The sequence below is a fragment of the Myxine glutinosa genome, chromosome 12 (genome assembly GCF_964187855.1).
Source record: "Myxine glutinosa chromosome 12, kmMyxGlut1.1, whole genome shotgun sequence".
Taxonomy (NCBI): domain Eukaryota; kingdom Metazoa; phylum Chordata; class Myxini; order Myxiniformes; family Myxinidae; genus Myxine; species Myxine glutinosa.
Window position 1 is genome coordinate 15,545,951 of NC_136272.1, and position 18,966 is coordinate 15,564,916.

An 18,966-nucleotide genomic window follows, 5' to 3' on the forward strand; every position below is an offset into this window, starting at 1 on the left:
CCAATGAACACCGAGGCAAAGACCCGCACTTCTGGAACAATGTGCTCTGGACAGATGAGTCAAAGGTAGGCCTATTTGGCCACAGTAACAGAAGACATGTTTGGCGAAAACCAAAGAGGGCATTTGACCACAAGAACCTGATACCAACTGTAAAGCATGGTGGTGGGAATATTATGGTTTGGGGCAGCTTTGCTGCATCAGGGCCTGGGAAGCTCACCATCGTAGAATCCACTATGAATTCTTCATTGTACCAGAGGGTGCTTGAGGATAATGTGAGGCCATCTGTCAGAAAGTTGAAGCTCATCTGAAGATGGACCTTGCAACATGACAATGATCCTAAACATACCAGTAAATCCACCAAGGAATGGCTGAAAAGAAAGAAATGGAGGGTTCTGGAATGGCCAAGTCAAAGCCCGGATCTAAATCCCATCGAGATGTTGTGGGGGGATTTGAAACGAGCTTGCATGCAAGAAACCCCTCAAACATCACACAGCTGAAAGAATTCTGTATGGAGGAGTGGGCAAAAATTTCTCCCAGTCAATGTCAGAAACTGGTAGACAGTTATAAGAAACGCCTACTTGAGGTTGTTTCTGCCAAAGGGGGCAATACCACCTATTAGAGCCAAGGGTGTACTTACTTTTTCCACATGCGAAATTTGCATTTATGTTTATTTAAATTATACAATGGACTACAAAATGTAAATGTTTCATGATATTTGTTATATTATATCACCTTTATCTATCAATATTGTTGAAACGAAGCTCAAATAGCTGTACGTTGAAATATGTTGAAAAAGTCAAAACTTTACATGGGGTGTACTTACTTTTTCACGTACACACACACACACACACACACACACACACACACACACACACACACACACACACACACACACACACACACACACACACACACACACACACACACACACACACACACACACACACACACACACACACACACACACACACACACACACACACACACACACACACACACACACACACACACACACACACACACACACACACACACACACACACAATATATATATTTTATATATATATATAAAAGCTGAATGCACCGGCGTTGCCCGGGTTCTTTTTGAATGAATTTAATCTTCTGTACATAGGTCTTACAACTATAATTCAGCTTTTACTCACGGCCATAGAAGATTGACTAATATAATTCAGGTCAGCTTTTAATTGCGAAATGGGCCCAGCCCGGCCGAGGCGGCCTCGACCGGCCTCGCCACCTAGCCTATAACCTTCCCGGGGCCCGTCCCGACATTTTGTGTTTTTGTGTTTTGGAGAGGTTTACTCCTCACTTTCACCGTTCAGGAGATTAGCACGTGCAGACAAACAAACAAACAAACAAATGAACAAATGAAAAATCGGTCAGAGATCGAGGACTTGCCGGAATGTATTTTTTTATCGGCCATTTTGAACAAATATGGCGGCCAAACCACGTGACCGATGAAGTCATCATTACTTGTTTTCTAAACTAATTTATTCCTAGATTATGCTCAAGCAATTTCATCTTGATCGGATGAAGTTTTGTACTTGTCGAATTATGACGTCATAATGGAAGCACCCATGACGTCATCGTTAACATATTTTATTCCCCATGGAGAGTTCTTTACAATGAGCCATGTCTCAATTTTTTCTATTCAGCGCTTTCAGAGATATGGAGGTGCAAATTTTTCCCTTCCAAGATGGCGGCCGAACCACGTGACCGATGACGTCATCATTATTTGTTTTCTAAACTAATTTATTCCGAGATTATGCTCAAGAAATTTCATCTTGATCGGATGAAGTTTTGTACTTCTTGAATTATGATGACGTCATAATGGAGGCACCTCATAATGATGATGACGTCATCGGTCACGTGGTTCGGCCGCCATCATGGAAAAACCGAAAATCTTTGCACCTCTATATCTCCAAAAGTGCTGAATAGAAAAAATTGAGACATAGCTCATTGTAAAAAAAACTCTCCATGGGGAATAAAATGTTAATGATGATGTCATAGGTGCCTCCATTATATATTCATAGGTGCCTCCTCCATTATATACATTATATATATATATATAATGGAGGCACCTATGACATCATCATTAACATTTTATTCCCCATGGAGAGTTTTTTTACAATGAGCTATGTCTCAATTTTTTATATTCAGAACTTTTGGAGATATAGAGGTGCAAAGATTTTCGGTTTTTCCATGATGGCGGCCGAACCACGTGACCGATGACGTCATCATTATGTTTTTTACTCCAACAGTTTATGCTGACATGGCGCTCTAAGAAATTGCATCTTGATTAGATGAAGTTTTGCACTTGTCGAATTATCGAATTATGACGTCATAATGGAGGCCTTGGGCCGAGAGAGTTAAAAATTGGGCACAGTCTATTCCAGGGCAAGACGAATATGTTTGTAAAGTTTGGCGATTCTATGTGCAACGGTGTACGAGGTGTGTTCAAAAAGTATGCGACCTTAATTTGTCATGCGTAAACAAATGAAGCTAGGGAGGCGTTGATTGGTGCACGTATGTAGGCGATCCTAATGCGCACGCGTGAATTTTTTCCCACCTGCAGAAGCTGTCATTCGAGGGCAGACCGCCGATGAGTGAGGAAGTGCAAGTAAGCGCCGTCGGATTTTCGTTTTTGACAAAATGACGGAAAAACTTGAACAACGCTACTGCATCAAATTTTGTGTAAAGCTTGGCGATTCCCAAGTGGAAACGATCCGCAAGATTCAACAGGCCTTCGGGGACGAAGCAATGAGCACCACACAGATAAAGGAGTGGTACAACCGCTTCAAAGATGGCCGCACATCAGTGGAGAGTGAAGCACGTTCGGGTAGGCCCTCAACATCCCGAAATGAGATAGTCATTGACCAATTGAGGACCCTGGTGATGCAGGATCGTCGAATCACGATCAGAGAACTTGCAGACGATGTGGGCGTCAGCATTGGATCCGTTCATTCCATTATGAAGGACGATTTGGGCTTCAGGAGAATCTCAGCGAAGTTCGTACCAAAGCTGCTAACGATTGAGCAGAAGCAACTCCGTTTGGATATCGCACAGGACATGCTGGAGACTGTGAACAGCGATCCCAACTTCCTCAACACAGTGATCACTGGCGATGAGTCCTGGGTTTATGGGTACGACCCAGAAACCAAGTTGCAGTCATCACAATGGAAGCATCCAACATCCCCGAGGCCAAAAAAAGCAAGGCAGGTCCGCAGCAATGTCAAAGTCATGCTGACCGTCTTCTTCGACTCCAGTGGCGTGGTTCATCACGAGTACGCACCACACGGCACAACCATCACCAAGGAGTATTACCAAGAGGTTCTGCGTCGCCTTCGTGACGCTGTGCGACGCAAACGGCCGGACCTGTGGGCAGCGGGCAATTGGCAGCTCCATCACGATAACGCACCCGCCCATTCTTCACATTTGATAGAGTTTCTTGGCCAAACACAACACACCTGTGCTTCGTCAGGCTCCCTACTCTCCCGACATGGCTCCGTGTGACTTCTGGCTTTTCTCCAAGCTGAAAATGCCCCTGAAAGGGACCAGATTTCAGTCCAGAGAAGACATCATGCGGAATGCGACGGACCAGCTGCGCGCCATCCCAAAAGAGGCGTTCCAGCGCTGCTTCCGACAGTGGCAGAACCGTTGGGAGAAGTGTGTGGCAGCCCAAGGGGACTACTTTGAAGGAGATTAGTGTAAGTTTGTTGTATCTGGATACGAGTATTTTTTATGAACAAAGGTCGGATACTTTTTGAACACACCTCGTAGACGTAGTACTGCGCACAAACAGACAAACAGACAAACCAACCAATCAACATACTTACCGGAATCTTTTCCGGCAAGTAACAAAAACTTTTTTCTATTTATAGATAGATAGAAGATAGAAGATAGAGAAGAAGATAGAAGATAGATATATAATATATAGGATATAATATATAAGATATAAGATATAAATATATATATTATACATCAGCTAGATCACCTTTCATCACATAATGGATGTAATCAAAAGATTGGTGATATAAGGATGCTAATCACCGTAGTAAACAAGGAAAATCTGACGTTTCCAGCATTAACCCTTCGCCAGAGCAAAATAAAGTGAATAAAAAATAAAATAAAGAAAACTATCAAATAGAATTCAACCCAAATGCAACGATTTATGTACCTCTACTCATGTTAAATGTAAATGTACTATTACATTTGATCTCAAATAAAGGTCACATGAGAGAGATAGAGAGAGAGACATCAGATGTTTTTAACTCGAGTTATGGTCTGCAAATGAATTTCTGAGGGCACATGACCTTTGCCCTGTTGAACCCAAAACAATGAATCAGTTCATATTTGAGCCAAGTTTGAATGGAATCTCTTCAGTGGTTAACAAGCTATTGCGGTAACAAAATGATTACAATTCAAGGTCATGCCTTTTGACCTTTGAACCCAAAATCTAATCAGTTCATCTTTGCATTACAGTCCACCCATGTGCCAAGGTTGGTTGAAATCTCTTCTGTAGTTCATATGTTATCGCGGTAATAAATAAACCAAAAATGAACAGATGCACGGATGGACAACCCGAAAACATAATGCATCTGGCCTTCGGCTGCTGGGGCATAAGATGTCCTGTTGAATGCATACATTGGACTACCAATCCACCGACACAACATTGGCCTTCCCAAGCAAGACTAGTTATTAGTTCCCTACCGTCCGTCCGTCCATCCGTCCGTCCCGCCTGTGGCTTTCCAGACTTTCCGCCCTTACCCTTTAACATGTTCAACTGAAACTTGGTACATGGCTTAATTATGACAAGCGTTATGCCTAGGTCCCCCGTTGGGGAAGTGATGTGAGTTGACAAAGTGGAAGATGCAGAAAACATGCTATGATATGATATTTCGCTCACAAGGTTCAGACATACATGGAGGCGGCCATCTTGGATTTTGACGTGGCGACCCAATTTTCAATAGCGTTCTTCCTTATGCCTAGATAAACCCACACACCAGATTAGAAGTTGGTACTTCGCTTATTTTTCAAGATATTTCGCTCACAAGGTTCAGACATATATATGGTGGCGGCCATCTTGGATTTTGACGTGGCGACCCAATTTTCAATAGGGTTCTTCCTCATGCCTAGATACACCCACACACCCGATTAGAAGTTGGTACTTCGCTTATTTTTCAAGATATTCCGCTCACAAGGTTCAGACATAAATGGCGGCGGCCATCTTGGATTTTGACGTGGCGACCCAATTTTCAATAGGGTACTTCCTTATGCCTAGATACACCCACACACCCGATTAGAAGTTGGTTCTTCGCTTATTTTTCAAGATATTTCGCTCACAAGGTTCAGACATATATATATGGTGGCGGCCATCTTGTATTTTGACGTGGCGACCCAATTTTCAATAGCGTTCTTCCGTCTGCCTCGATACACCCACACACCAGATTAGAAGTTGGTACGTCGCTTATCTTTCAAGATATTCAGCTCACAAGGTTCAGACATACATGGCGGGGGCCATCTTGGATTTTGACGTGGCGACCCAATTTTCAATAGGGTTCTTCCTTATACCTAGTTATGCCGAGATACACCCACACACCAGATTAGAAGTTGGTACTTCGCTTATTTTTCAAGATATTCCGCTCACAAGGTTCAGACATACATGGCATCAGACATACATGGCATCAGACATACATGGCGGTGGCCATCTTGGATTTTGACGTGGGTTGCACCCACACACCAAATTCGAATGCGGTCCTTCGCTTACGCACGCACGCACGTACCCACGGACGGGAAAACCATAGTCCCCCTTTCGCTCCGCTGTGCGACGGGGACAATAAGTTGCAGAGCACGTTCGTGTTTCAGGGCGTTTCATCAATTTTTCAGATTTATGCCCTTTTTAGACTTGGAACATATCACACCCATAGAGGACAAGCATTGCAAAGTAATTCTGTTTATTCTTCAATGCACCGAATTATCTTGCTTTGTGGAACATACCAAGTACACTTTTGTGGAATGTACAAGTTAACAAGGAGGGTAAATGAAAACAGTCGACACATCATCTGTTGTTGACATATCATGGAACATTCAAGAAGGAATAAGCACTTGCTTGCACAAGTAAAAACACATACACACCTCAACACAGCAACTTCATTCTTGAATGCTTGCAGCTGCTGCGGTGTGGGATCACTCACTTTCAGAATCTTAACTGCAACATCACCTGCACAGAAACAGAGTTGTGATCACTTGTGGAAAAACACACAGGGTGTACGAGGTGAACTCGTGCATTTTCTCACGATTAAAACCCAATCATCATCATCGGCAATCCCTCGTCTCGAGGATGATTCTTCCTCGCAGGAAACCCTCAAAACTGTAAAGCACAGCTGATTGAATTTCAAGTACAGACGATGTTCAATAAAGTCACCACAGATCATTAAGGAGCACTTCTCTTCTCAATGTCGATAATTTGCTAAGATTGTAACAATAATTCAGAGAATCGAGTCTTCACGTTAGGGATGACAACTATATTGAGATGGCAACAAATGTTTGAACACAGTCGCAATAAAGCGACTTAAGGAAGTCATTTAAAATTATAACAATTAAATTTGACGAATGAGGAGGCCATCATGCTTGCTCTACTTAAATAAATCCATCAAGCTAACGACTTCACTTCATTGGGTGGGATGGGTTGGAGGAGTGGGGTCGGAGGGAGGGAGAGTGGGGATGAGAAGTAGGGCAGGTTCAAGGATATCACCGGAGTGTTAAAAAATAGCCCCCCTAGTTGGTAAAAAAAAGGGACGAGTAGCAATCCATAGCCAGGGGGTTAATCCCTCCCCCCCCACCCCCCCCAACCCCACCGGGAGCCCCCATGATCCAAAATCCAAAAATTGAATTGTCGGAGATTGTGTGGGATACTGTCTTGCATTAACGTGTCAAGTTTCAGAACAATCAGCCAGGTGATAAGGGAGGAGTAGCAAAAACAGGAAAACGTTAATGGACAGACATATATGTGTATACAGACGTGGCCAAAAATATTGGCACCCTTGCACTTTTTTCAAATAACTCACAATTTTCTCTAAAAACAAGTTGAAATTGACAAAAGTATTTTGTCTCCACAATTCTTCATTTCACTGTTAAGATTACAGAACCTTTGTTTTTGATTCAGAACTTAATATATCATTTATTAGCTGTAGGGGGCGCTGCACTGTAGCTAAACCCGCGTGACACCGGCTCTTTACTCTTTGTTGTTTCGCCGCCACTTTGTTTTCTATGATTGGATTTTTATTGGTAAATGGAAGATGGAGATTCACGGCCTTCGTAACTGTCGAAATGGCTTCGGGGTTTTACTGCTACTGCACGTTGGCCAGTATCTGTTCTTGACTTCACGGACGTTCTTTCCAAGATGGCGTCATCACGTATATTCGCGAGGCCTTGCTGAACCTGCGTTTCAATGGTATTGGTGGTGCTACGCAGAGAGTTGTGAACTTGGCAATGAATGGTGCTTTCAGAATGAAGGAAAAGAAAAAACGAGGTTCTCGTGGAGGTCTTCATCAGCGGCTTAAACACAGAAACCACAAGGTACCCCTTCCTTTTTGACTTTGATTAACTCTCGCTCGATGAAGAACAAATCTGATCAACTGGATGCCCTCCTGAGGTTCGACTGGTACTATCGGACCTCATCTGTTGTGTGTTTCACCGAGACATGGCTTGGTGAAGGGGATGACGTGTCCTTCGGTGGAGTTGAGCTGATTAGGGCCGATAGAGACGCGTCATCGGGCAAGGCCAAAGATGGCGGTTTATGTATATTGGTGAATTTGAATTGGGCCAAACATTTTACGGTACGTGAACGGTACTGTTCCAAGGACGTGGAGATACTGACGGTGTCTTTCCGACCCTACTACCTGCCACGGGAACTTGGTCAATGCACTATTATTCTGGTGTACGCACCGGGGCCGGACTTTAAATGCGCATCGGAACGAATCACAGAAAGTTATAATGGAGCCACCGCCCGTTCAGTGGATCAATCCATCCTGATTCTTGGGGATTTCAATCGAATGTTACCTCGATCAGGAACTCCCTCAGCTCGATGAGTATGTGGATGTTGTTACCCGTGGTAACAGGACGTTGGACAAATGTTACGGTAACATTGAACATGCTTACGTGGCGAAATGTGCTCCTGCGATGTAATCGGACGATCAGACCATAAGGTGGTCTATCTCTTACCTAAGTACAGACCATAAGGTGGTCTATCTCTTACCTACGTACAGACCATAAGGTGGTCTATCTCTTACCTACGTCCTACGTACAAACCAAAGGTGAAAAGAATGCCAGTTCCTTGCAAGACGTTAAAACCAGAACGGCGAAGAATAACGAACGTTTGAAGGGCTGTTTCCTATGCACAGACTGGGATGTATTTTTCGACTCTTGTAACGACCCTGATGAACTTACTGAGACGATCACAGATTATGTGAAGTTCAGTGAGGACCTCGTGACCACAGAGAGAACCATTCGCATGTTTCCAAATAACAAACCTTGGGTTACCGCTGAAGTGAAGGCTTGTTTGATGAAGAAGAAGAAATATGCATTCCTGAAGAAGGATGACTCCGCCCACAGGGTGGCGAAGAAAGAACTGCGCTCCGTCATCAGCAAGTGGAAACGGTCGAACAAGGATAAGATTGAAGAACAACTACACGATGGTGATGCTCGTAACGCTTGGAGGGGACTCGGGCATATGATGGGAATGAATGAGAGGCTCAAGGATGGTAGATTGCCCACGAAGGTTCCAGATTCCAAATTTGTGGATGAATTGAGTGACTTTTACGCAAGATTTAATGTTCCGCAAAACCAAGTCAAATGTGAAGCTCTCTGTGAGCATCTAGATACTTGAGCGTGTCCCATCTATCTATAATTCCAGTAATCTCTGTCTGTACGTTTGTTTGTCTGTGACCGCTGTTTCTCGACAACCACGGGTCCGATATACTTTTAACTTGCCAGGTATATTGCTGGGGACCCGAGGATGTGCCTTTTCAAGGTTTCATATTAATCGGACAATTACTTACCGAGCTATGTCCAAAAAACGATTCAACCAATCAGAGAGCAGCGAACGATCGCGTGTGCCGAACGTGGCGGGCACACTCTGCCTCGGATGGCACATTTGAGAGCGTATTCATTTATTTCACGTTTGCAAACTATGTTGGCGTTAAACTATGTTTTACAACTAATAAAAACGAATTTGCGATTCATTCGCTTTCCTGCGCGTTTGTGCACGCGATGGCGATTTCTTTACCAAACTCCGGAAGCCGTTCGCTTTGGACCAAACCATTGCATGTAAATAGAGGGGGGGGATTGTCACCACTCACAAGCCGTTCGCTTTGGACCAAACCATTTCATGTAAATAGAGGGGGGGGATATAATTTTAGATATAGATATAGTACGGGCATGCCCTAGTACCTGTAATTTGTGAACCTGATGTTGTGAGGTGTTTTAGGGCATTGAGTAAAAGGAAGGCTTGTGGTCCAGATGGCATTAAGTCTGGTATTCTGAAAATGGCATGGCATTAAATCTGGTATTCTGAAAAAGTGCTGTTTAGAACTTAGTAATGTTTTTACTCGATTGTTTCAGTTACTTTTGGCTACTCATACTGTTCCTATTTGTTGGAAAAAGTCCATCATTATTCCCGTGCCAAAAAAGACTTTTGGCTACTCATACTGTTCCTATTTGTTGGGAAAAGTCCATCATTATTCCCGTGCCAAAAAAGAATCACCCAAGGCAGCTCAATGTTGACCTGTAGACCTGTTGCCCTTACCTCCATCTTGTGCAAATGTATGGAGAAATTGAAGGTGTAGTTTAAAACATCAGATGTAACTGCTAAATTGGATCCTTTACAATTTGCATACAAAGCAAGAGGAGGGGTTGAAGATGCCTGGGTCAGTTTACTTCATCTAATCACAAGTTATCTGCTCTCCCCTCTGGGCTGGTGCTCCTGCCTCACACCTAGCTCGGCTTCACATGGTTGAAACCAAAGCTTTCAGAATCATTGGAATCTCCCGCGATGAAGCTAACTCTGAGGGCCTTTCGTCACTCATCGCAGGCCTAGCCCCCCCCAGCTCTGTCGGTGCTCTGTCCCTCAAATATTCCTACAGGTCGCACAAGATCTGCCAGCAACCCTCTTCTGGTGAAACTGCCAAAATCAAGACTCTCTATTCACTTTCACTCCTTCATTCCTCTTTTCTCCCACCTCTGGAACAAACTCCCCCACTCTCTTAAATCCCATTCCTCCCTCCAGGTCTTTAAAATAGGTGTTCACCACCATCTCTTATCTTCCCCCATCCAAAACCTTGATCGTTTCTACCCCCATAAATTTCGCCCCAGATCCACTTTTTTGAAATACCGACTTCTTTCCTTGAAGGCCGAGCAGTGTCCATGTGTTTTATACCTCTCCCACCCCCCACCCCCCTTTCCCATGCCTCCTCCCTCCAAGCCCTCTCCCTCCCACAGATCTCCCAATGTCCCTGCTCTCAAATGTTGGACTTGTGCGCTTCCCTCTCTCCCCATCTTGTCTCCCGCTCCCTTTATTATACGTTTTTTTTAATGTGTCCATTTGTTTTTATGTGATGGTTAGCTCTTACACAAGCCTCAAACTTGTACACGGAAAAAAAAAAAAAGTCACCAAGACCAGAATGGAACCTATGTTCGTGTGTTATTTATTGACTAGCAGAAGTACCCGGCGTTGCTGGGCTGGGGAGGAGAGGAGAGGATGGGAAGAGGGAGGGGGAGGGGAGGAGAGAGGAGGGGGTGAAGGGGAGGGGAGGGGGGAGGAGGGAGGAGGAAGGGGGGAGGAGGAAGGGGAGAGGGGAGGGGAGGGGGGGAAGGGGAGAGGGAGGGGAGGGGGGTAAGGGGAGAGGGAGGAGGAAGGGGGGAAGGAAGGGGGAAGGGTGGGGAGACGAGGGGAAGGGGGAAGGGTGGGGAGACGAGGGGAAGGGGGAAGGGTGGGGAGACGAGGGGAGGGGGGAGGGGGGAGGGAGGAGGTAGGCAGGAGAGGAAGGGGAGTGGCTCACGTTTGAGTGAATGTGGCTCACGTTTCTGGAGTTAAGTGTGATGCCGATCAGGAAAAAGAAGAAGCCATACTACCAAATTTGTATACTTCCGGAATTGTTTGATTTATTTGTATTCAAATGTCGGGTAATTGTTTTGTATTTATTTATGCGAATGTGTACTTGTATATAACTGTCATTCATTTAAAAAGGCTTCGGCACTATCGAGCGATTTATTTTTTATTTTTTAAACTCCAAAAAAGCGTACTTTTTTTTTTTCAATATATATATATTTTTTTTTTTTTGCCGAAAACACTCCCAGGCACTCACTGATGAACCTCTGAAAGTTTGATGAAGATCTGTTCGGTCATCTCTGAATAAAACGCGGACACACACAGACAACTCGCGTTTATATATACAACAACAACAGGCATTTTAAGGCCATTTTCTCTGCAAGAGCGGGGGTTAGCCTTGCGGTCCCCATGACAATGTTCTCCATTTTGCCCTATTTTCTGCATCTCCCCTTGTTAACCCCCTTGCCCGCATTTCTTCTTCGACCATCTTTAGCCAAGTCTTTCTCGATCTTCCCCGTCCTCTACTTCCTTCTACATTCATTCCCATCACTCTTTTCAACCAGTCACTTTCATCTTTCCTCAACACATGACCAAACCATCTCAACCTGTTTCTCTTCACAGCATCCATCACAGGCTCTATTCCCATCATCTTTCGCAATTCATCATTTGTCTTCCTCTCTCTCAACGATACTCCACAAATCCACCGAACCATTCGCATTTCCACCCTTTCCAGCCTTCGTTGCTGCTCTACGTTCCTTACCCATGTCTCGCTCCCATAAATCATAACACTTCTCACACATGCAGCATACACCTTTCCCTTCAGATTCAATTACACTCCCATCCTCGTCAGCACGCCACTCAGTTGCCGAAACTTCTTCCATGCACACCTCACTCGAGCAACCGTTGCCGAGTCTGATCCACCTTCTCCATTCAGCATGTCTCCAAGGTAACAAAATGTTTTCACACCTTCCAGCTTCACGCCATCTCCAAGATCCAACTCAACATTTCCTCCATCTGCAGCTCCCTCTGTGCACACCTTACACTTGAATGTAGCTGCCACACTGGTTAATGACCCTCTCAAACCACTACATTTTTGATGAACCCACTGAGCGCACATTGTACATTGAATGGAATTCACTCCGACACCCTTCCTGCACACAGCACACGGCCACTTCCCAGTTCTTTCCACCTCACCACATGCTTTACCACTTGCCATCACCTTCGTTTTTCTGATATTCACCTTCAGACCTTTTGTCTCCATACATTCCTTCCACTTGTTCATCTTCTCCTTCAGTCCATCCATACTTTCTGCAATCAACACCAGATCATCTGCATACAACAACTCCCATGGTAAACCCTCCTTTACGTTCTGAGCCAGCACCTCCATCACAGCTACAAATAGTAGTGGACTTAGTACCGAACCCTGATGCATTCCCACCTTCACCTCAAACTGACCACTGTTCCAGTCCTTCATCCTTACAGCTGTGCACGCTCCTTTGTACATTGCCATCACTATTCCTCCACCTCAAACGATCAACCATTCCTCCACTTCTAACTTCCTCAATGCCCATGTCAATACTTCGCGTGGAACCCTATCGAATGCTTTCTCCAGATCAACAAACCCAAGAAACAACTTCTTCCTCTTCTCCATGTACTTCTCCTGCAACTGCCTCACAATAAAGAGCGCGTCTGTCGTTCCTCTTCCTGGCATAAATCCAAACTGCATTTCGTCGATCTTCACCTTCTTCCTTATCCTCCTCTCCAACACCCTTTCCAATACCTTCATTCCATGCTCCAATAACTTTATCGCTCGGTACGAGCCACACTCCAGAGGTTCACCTTTCCCCTTGTATAGAGGGACGAGGGTACTCAGTTCCCAATCCACTGGAATGCGGCCTTCTTTCACCACCAGATTACAGATCTCTGACATTCTCTTCACACCCCAACTTCCTGCTGCCTTCAACATATCTCCCACAACTCCCGTCGGCCCTCCCGCTTTTCTACTCTTCATTGCTTTTATCGCTTCATCAACGTCCTCCTCAGTTATCTTCTCTGCCGGTCCTAAAACTGGGTTACTCTCTATGTTGCCATCCCATTCATTCTCTGTATTCAACAGCATTTCCATATGTCTTTTCCATCTTCCTTTAATTCCATCTGGGTCCACAACGATTTCTCCCACTTCATCCTTCAAGCAACTCACCCCCATAACATCACACCTCTCTTTCGCTATCTACTTTGCAATCCTGAATACCGCTCTCTGACCCTCTTCCGAATCCAAGCGTTCTCCGAACATTTTCCTACATGCCTCCTGCGCCTTTGCTACCTCTTTCTTTGCAGCCTTCTTGGCTGCCTTATAACTTTCATGCTCTGCTTTTTCTGCTCCCGTACCCTTCGCCTTCTGCCACTCCTTGAACTTCTTCCTCTTCTCGTCAATCCTCTTTCCAACTTCATCATCCCACCACCATGTTTCCGAGTGCCTCGCTGGTTCTTTTGTCCATCCATATACATTATATATACATTATATATATATACATTATATATATATATGTATATATATGTATATTGTGTGTATATATATATATATATATATATATATATATATATATATATATATATATATATATATATATATATATATATATACACATATACAGTGAAACCTTGACTTACGAGTGCACCAACTTACGAGTTTTCCGAGATACGAGCCGTCGCTCGGTCGATTTTTTGCTTTGTGATGCGAGCCGAGATCTGAGTTACGAGCGAGCGAGCTTGGATATAAAACACGTAATCGTCGAAAAACATGAGCGAGGTGTGCGTGTTGTCGACTTGGCGAGGCAGTACGATCGTAGTACTTCTCCGATATGTACGATTTTGAAGCAGAAGGAGTCGATAAAGGCTATAACGCCAGCCAAGGGCGTTAAGATTATTTCAAAGCTCCGGACCTCTGTCCATGAAGAGATGGAGAAGTTGTTGTTTGTGTGGTTGACGGAGAAGCAGCTCGCAGGAGATACCGTGACCGAGAGCATCATCTGTGAGAAGGCACGAGACATTTACGGGGATTTGGTGCAGCAGACGGCAGGAACATCAACGGACGAGGCATCGGAAGAGTCATTCAAAGCCAGTCGGGGATGGTTTGATAATTTAAGAAGAGGACCGGCATTCACTCCGTCGTCGGGCATGGTGAGGCAGCAAGTTCAGATGTGAAGGCAGCTGAAGATTTTATTATAACTTTTGCCGAACTGATAGAAGCCGAAGGATACATCCCCCAGCAAATCTTCAACTGTGACGAGACAGGGCTCTTCTGGAAAAAGATGCCGAGGAGGACGTATATAACGGCAGAGGAGAAGAGCATGCCAGGCCACAACTTGTTCAGAGTGCCGGCGATAGCTCGCCTTCTCTTTGTGGAAGACACGGTGAGATCCTTAACATCCAACAACTAATGGGACGCAAACGGGGCGCCCAGTTTAGCGGTACACACATTGATGAATCACCCTGCCTGTGAAACACCGACATGACAGGTTATAGCTGGGTCGGGATTCAAACCCAGGCTGGACAGTTTAGAGTCAAGTGTGCGTACCTCCAGTCTAGGCCATCCTGCCAACTTGTATGCTGCATACAGGTGAAATATAAAGTGCGAGATATTTTTATATATATATTTCAAAAAAAAATGGTGTGGTTTTTGGGGGCTGGAACGGATTAATAGCATTTCAATTCATTTTAATGGGGAAATTTAATTTGAGAAACGAGCAAATGAGTTACGAGCTCGGTCACAGAACGAATTAAACTCGTAAGTCAAGGTTTCACTGTATATATATATATACATACATACATATATATATATATATACATATATATATATATACATATATATATATATACATATATATATATATATATATATATACATATATATACATATATATATATATGCATATATACAGACTTGGCATTTAATATGGAATTTTTTTTTTTGTGGGGGTGAACTTACTTTTCAAGATGTCTTAGAACCAAAAGTTCTTTGGAATTATGTTGAAATTTTTCTAGATTTTGTTAATGTGACCTTTAAAAGAAACAAAAACCACATTTGACATTTCGAAACAAATAAATAGATCCTTGAAAGTGATGTAAACTGATATCGAACTCAATTCATGGACAGTACTGTGTTAAACTTCTGTACGTTTTCCAGAAGTATCTTTTTATTTTGCACATTAGCCAAAAATGTTTTTAACAAAAACAAAAGTTAAATTACGACTGGGATTACGGACAGTAAAATTACAGTTCAGTACTTCGTGTAACCCCCACGAGCATTCAGGAGAGCACGTACACGTTGAGGCATGCTGTTCACGAGATTTGCCAAGGTTTGGACAGGAATCGCTTGCCATGCAGTGACAATAGCCTGCTGCAATTCACGCACAGAGGTCGGCTGCTGGTCCAACTGGTCGATTTGACGCGTTAATTCTGCCCACAAGTTCTCTATCGGCTTCATATCCGGGGACATGGATGGCCACTCCATATGCTCTACATCATGGTCAGCAAGAAAGTGTTGGATCATGCGAGCACGATGAGGCCGTGCATTGTCATCTTGGAAGACAAAGTTTCCTCGAAAGGCTGCACGAGCAAATGGAAGCAATGTTTCATCCAGAATGGCCCTGTACTTGAACTGGTTCAGGTTTCCATTCAGAACAACCAGGTCAGTTTTGCCCCCTGCATGAAAAGCAGCCCAAACGGTCACCCCACCACCTCCAGCTTGGACTCTTGGCACTATACAATCTTTGTTGTAGGCTTCATGCACTTGTCTGCGCACTCGGATGCGGCCATCTTGACGATAGTCCAGAAATCTAGACTCGTCACTGAAGATCACGTTATTCCAGTGTCCTGGCTGCCATTGACGGTGCTCTCTGGCCCACTGCAATCGGCGCTGGCGGTGTTGTCTGGTCAGGCGTGGCTTTCTCAGGGGACGCCTGGCACGATAGCCTGCTTGAACCACTCGTTGGTTGACTAGCCTTCTAGATACAGTCACATTTGTCAGTTGCTGCCACTCAGCCCTAAGCCAACTAGCTGACTTGGTACGGCCATTGCAGACTAACCGGTGCAGCTGGCGATCATCCCTCCTTGTGGTTATGCGGTGACATCCTGGCCTCGGTATTGGAGTAGGGACACCCCTCTGAGCATTTCGTTTCAGGATCTTTGACACCTGACCTTGAGTGATGCCATACTGCCGAGCAATAGCACGCCGTTTCATGCCGTAATTTCGTAAAGCCACCACTCCATGTCAAACAGCATTGTCGAGTTGACGGACCATCTCCAGAGGAAGCGGCAATAACTTTTGGAGACGTGCAGCAGTTGTTTTCCACTAATACAGAACGCAACAACCCTTGTATACCCGACTGTGAAGCCAATCATCAAATGCGCCTGTCCGTACATTTTGCCACGCCACCTGTGATATAATCCTGTTGTTGACTTCTTGCTGCGACAGACAATCAGTGACATGGTTCTTTTAACAAATAAATCACCAAAGTGTAAAAGAAACTCACCAGATTGATATACTGAGTTAAGAAAGTAAACCCAAGTCAAGAAAAAAAAAATATTCCATATTAAATGCCAAGTCTGTATATATACATATATATATATACATATATATACATATATATATATACATATATATATACATATATATATATACATATATATATATACATATATATATATATATACATATATATATATATACATATATATATATATATATATATATATACATATATATATATATATATATATATATATATATATATATATATATATACATATATATATATATATATATATATATATATATATATATATATATATATATATATACATATATATATATATATATATATATATATATATACATATATATATATACATATATACATATATATATATATACATATACATATATACATATATATATATACATATATACATATATATACATATACATATACATATATACTGTTGCGAATATGGAATTTGGCCTCCATATCCGCTTGTAAATATTCCCCTATTTTCTCCAATACTCCCCAACTTTCCCCGATCCCCCATTCCCTAGTCCCATTGCATGTAAATAACAATCAGTAGAGCCGACCTTCCCCTTATTCCCCCATTAAATGTCGTGCCCAGGTCCACCGCACCACAGGTAGACAACTTTCGGACATCTTCCTAGTTATTCTTATTCTATGTCAGTTAAGGCCTCGTCTCCATTAATTATGACTCTTCGTTGCACCAGAATGTGATTATATGGCATCAGTAGTGAGTTTAGGACCTTTCCCATACCTCCTCCCATCTTCTTCCCCAAACAACAACAATAACAACAACTACAACAACAATTACAACAACAACAGAGGGGATGGCGGCGGAGCGGGGGAGGATGCGTCCTCACACCGGCTCGATTAGCTCCAGACCATGCGCTCCACGGGGTTACCCCGAAGGGGCTGGCTGTCAGCTCCTCGTCGGGGGCGGAGCCAGTAACCCCCCCCCGCACGCACCCAATGAGAAGCAACGTGCCGATTCCACGAGGCGGAGCTAACGAGCCGAGGGCGTGTCACTCCCCGCCGGATATACGCGGCCACGCGCCGGATGTGACGTCAGATTCGCCCCCAGCTGGAGAAAGACGGACCTGCGAGCGCTGAAACAGATGCGCCTCAGCTTGGAGACTGGAGAGAGAAGCCACCGCCACCCCCAGCGCGACGATACCTCCCCGCATCTCTGGACCGGACCGAGTCGATTCTGCCTTGAGCCAAGAGTGCACCTTGAGCCATCGCGACCTGCCTTTCCTTTTCATCAACCCCCGTGTGAGTCAGCATTTTGTCCCGTGTGTCTGTCGTCTGTCCGGGGTTAATATAAGAGTGTGTCTAAGTGCCTGTCTTCCTGTAATATACCTCTAGCCCCTGTAATCTAACCTTTTTCCGTACGAATATACTTGAGAATCGAAACGTTGGTGTCGTATTGTGTGATTGTAATCCAGCCGGGTGTCTTCTTTTTCTTATTGAGCCAGCGTGGCGCGGCTTCGTCAACGTCGAGTATAGTCGGGTAATTTGTGCGGACACGACGGCCATTCCGCTCGGCCCACTTTAACATCAAAGTCGTGTCTGTAACAATTGGTGTCGGGAGTGAGATTCGAGGCCCGACCAAATTTTGAAGAAAAAAAAAAAAAAAACGAATAGAGGAAAAAAAAAAAAAAATTTGGTCAAAATTTGGAGCGGCCGAAATTTGTTTTGTTTTACGAAACTCGAATTTTGCAAGTCGCGCTATGGCGGATCAAGACGGCTGGGGTCCGGTAGGGGAGAGTGAGGCAGGGTCGGTCCAGGACCAAATTGAGGGACGTGAGGAGAGCGAAGCAGCGAGGGTAGCAGACGCGCAAAATGGCGCCTCGCTGGTCACCGCGCCCGCGACCGTGGCAGCGCCCCTGGTGGATCCGAACCTTTTTATGTTGCAAATGAGGGCCCTTATGGAACGAATGGGAGACCAAATTGTGGGAATGAGGGCTCAGGGTGAGCGATTAGAGGGCCAAATGGGGGTAATGGGGAACCGGATGGATGCTCAGGGTGAGCGATTAGAGGGCCAAATGGGGGTAATGGGGAACCGGATGGATGCTCAGGGTGAGCGATTAGAGGGCCAAATGGGGGTAATGAGGGACGAAGCGAGGGGTACTGGTGAGGGGTTAGACAAGAAATTTGGGAAGTTAGACAATAATTTTGAGGAGTTAGACAAGAAATTTGGGAAGTTAGACAATAATTTTGAGGAGTTAGACAAGAAATTTGGGAAGTTAGACAATAATTTTGAGGGGTTAGACA

At 44.2% G+C, this 18,966-nt stretch overlaps 1 protein-coding gene across 3 annotated transcripts in view; it reads right to left on the reverse strand.

Annotated features, from left to right (window-relative positions):
• Positions 1-18,966, reverse strand: part of LOC137438176 (serine/threonine-protein kinase A-Raf) — a 153,490-nt gene that overhangs the window by 59,372 nt on the left and 75,152 nt on the right. For all 3 annotated transcript variants that reach the window (XM_078766501.1, XM_078766502.1, XM_078766503.1), the window contains exon 11: positions 6,154-6,238. In XM_078766501.1, coding sequence (XP_078622627.1) covers positions 6,154-6,238 — 85 coding nt within the window. The remainder of the gene's footprint in view (positions 1-6,153; positions 6,239-18,966) is intronic.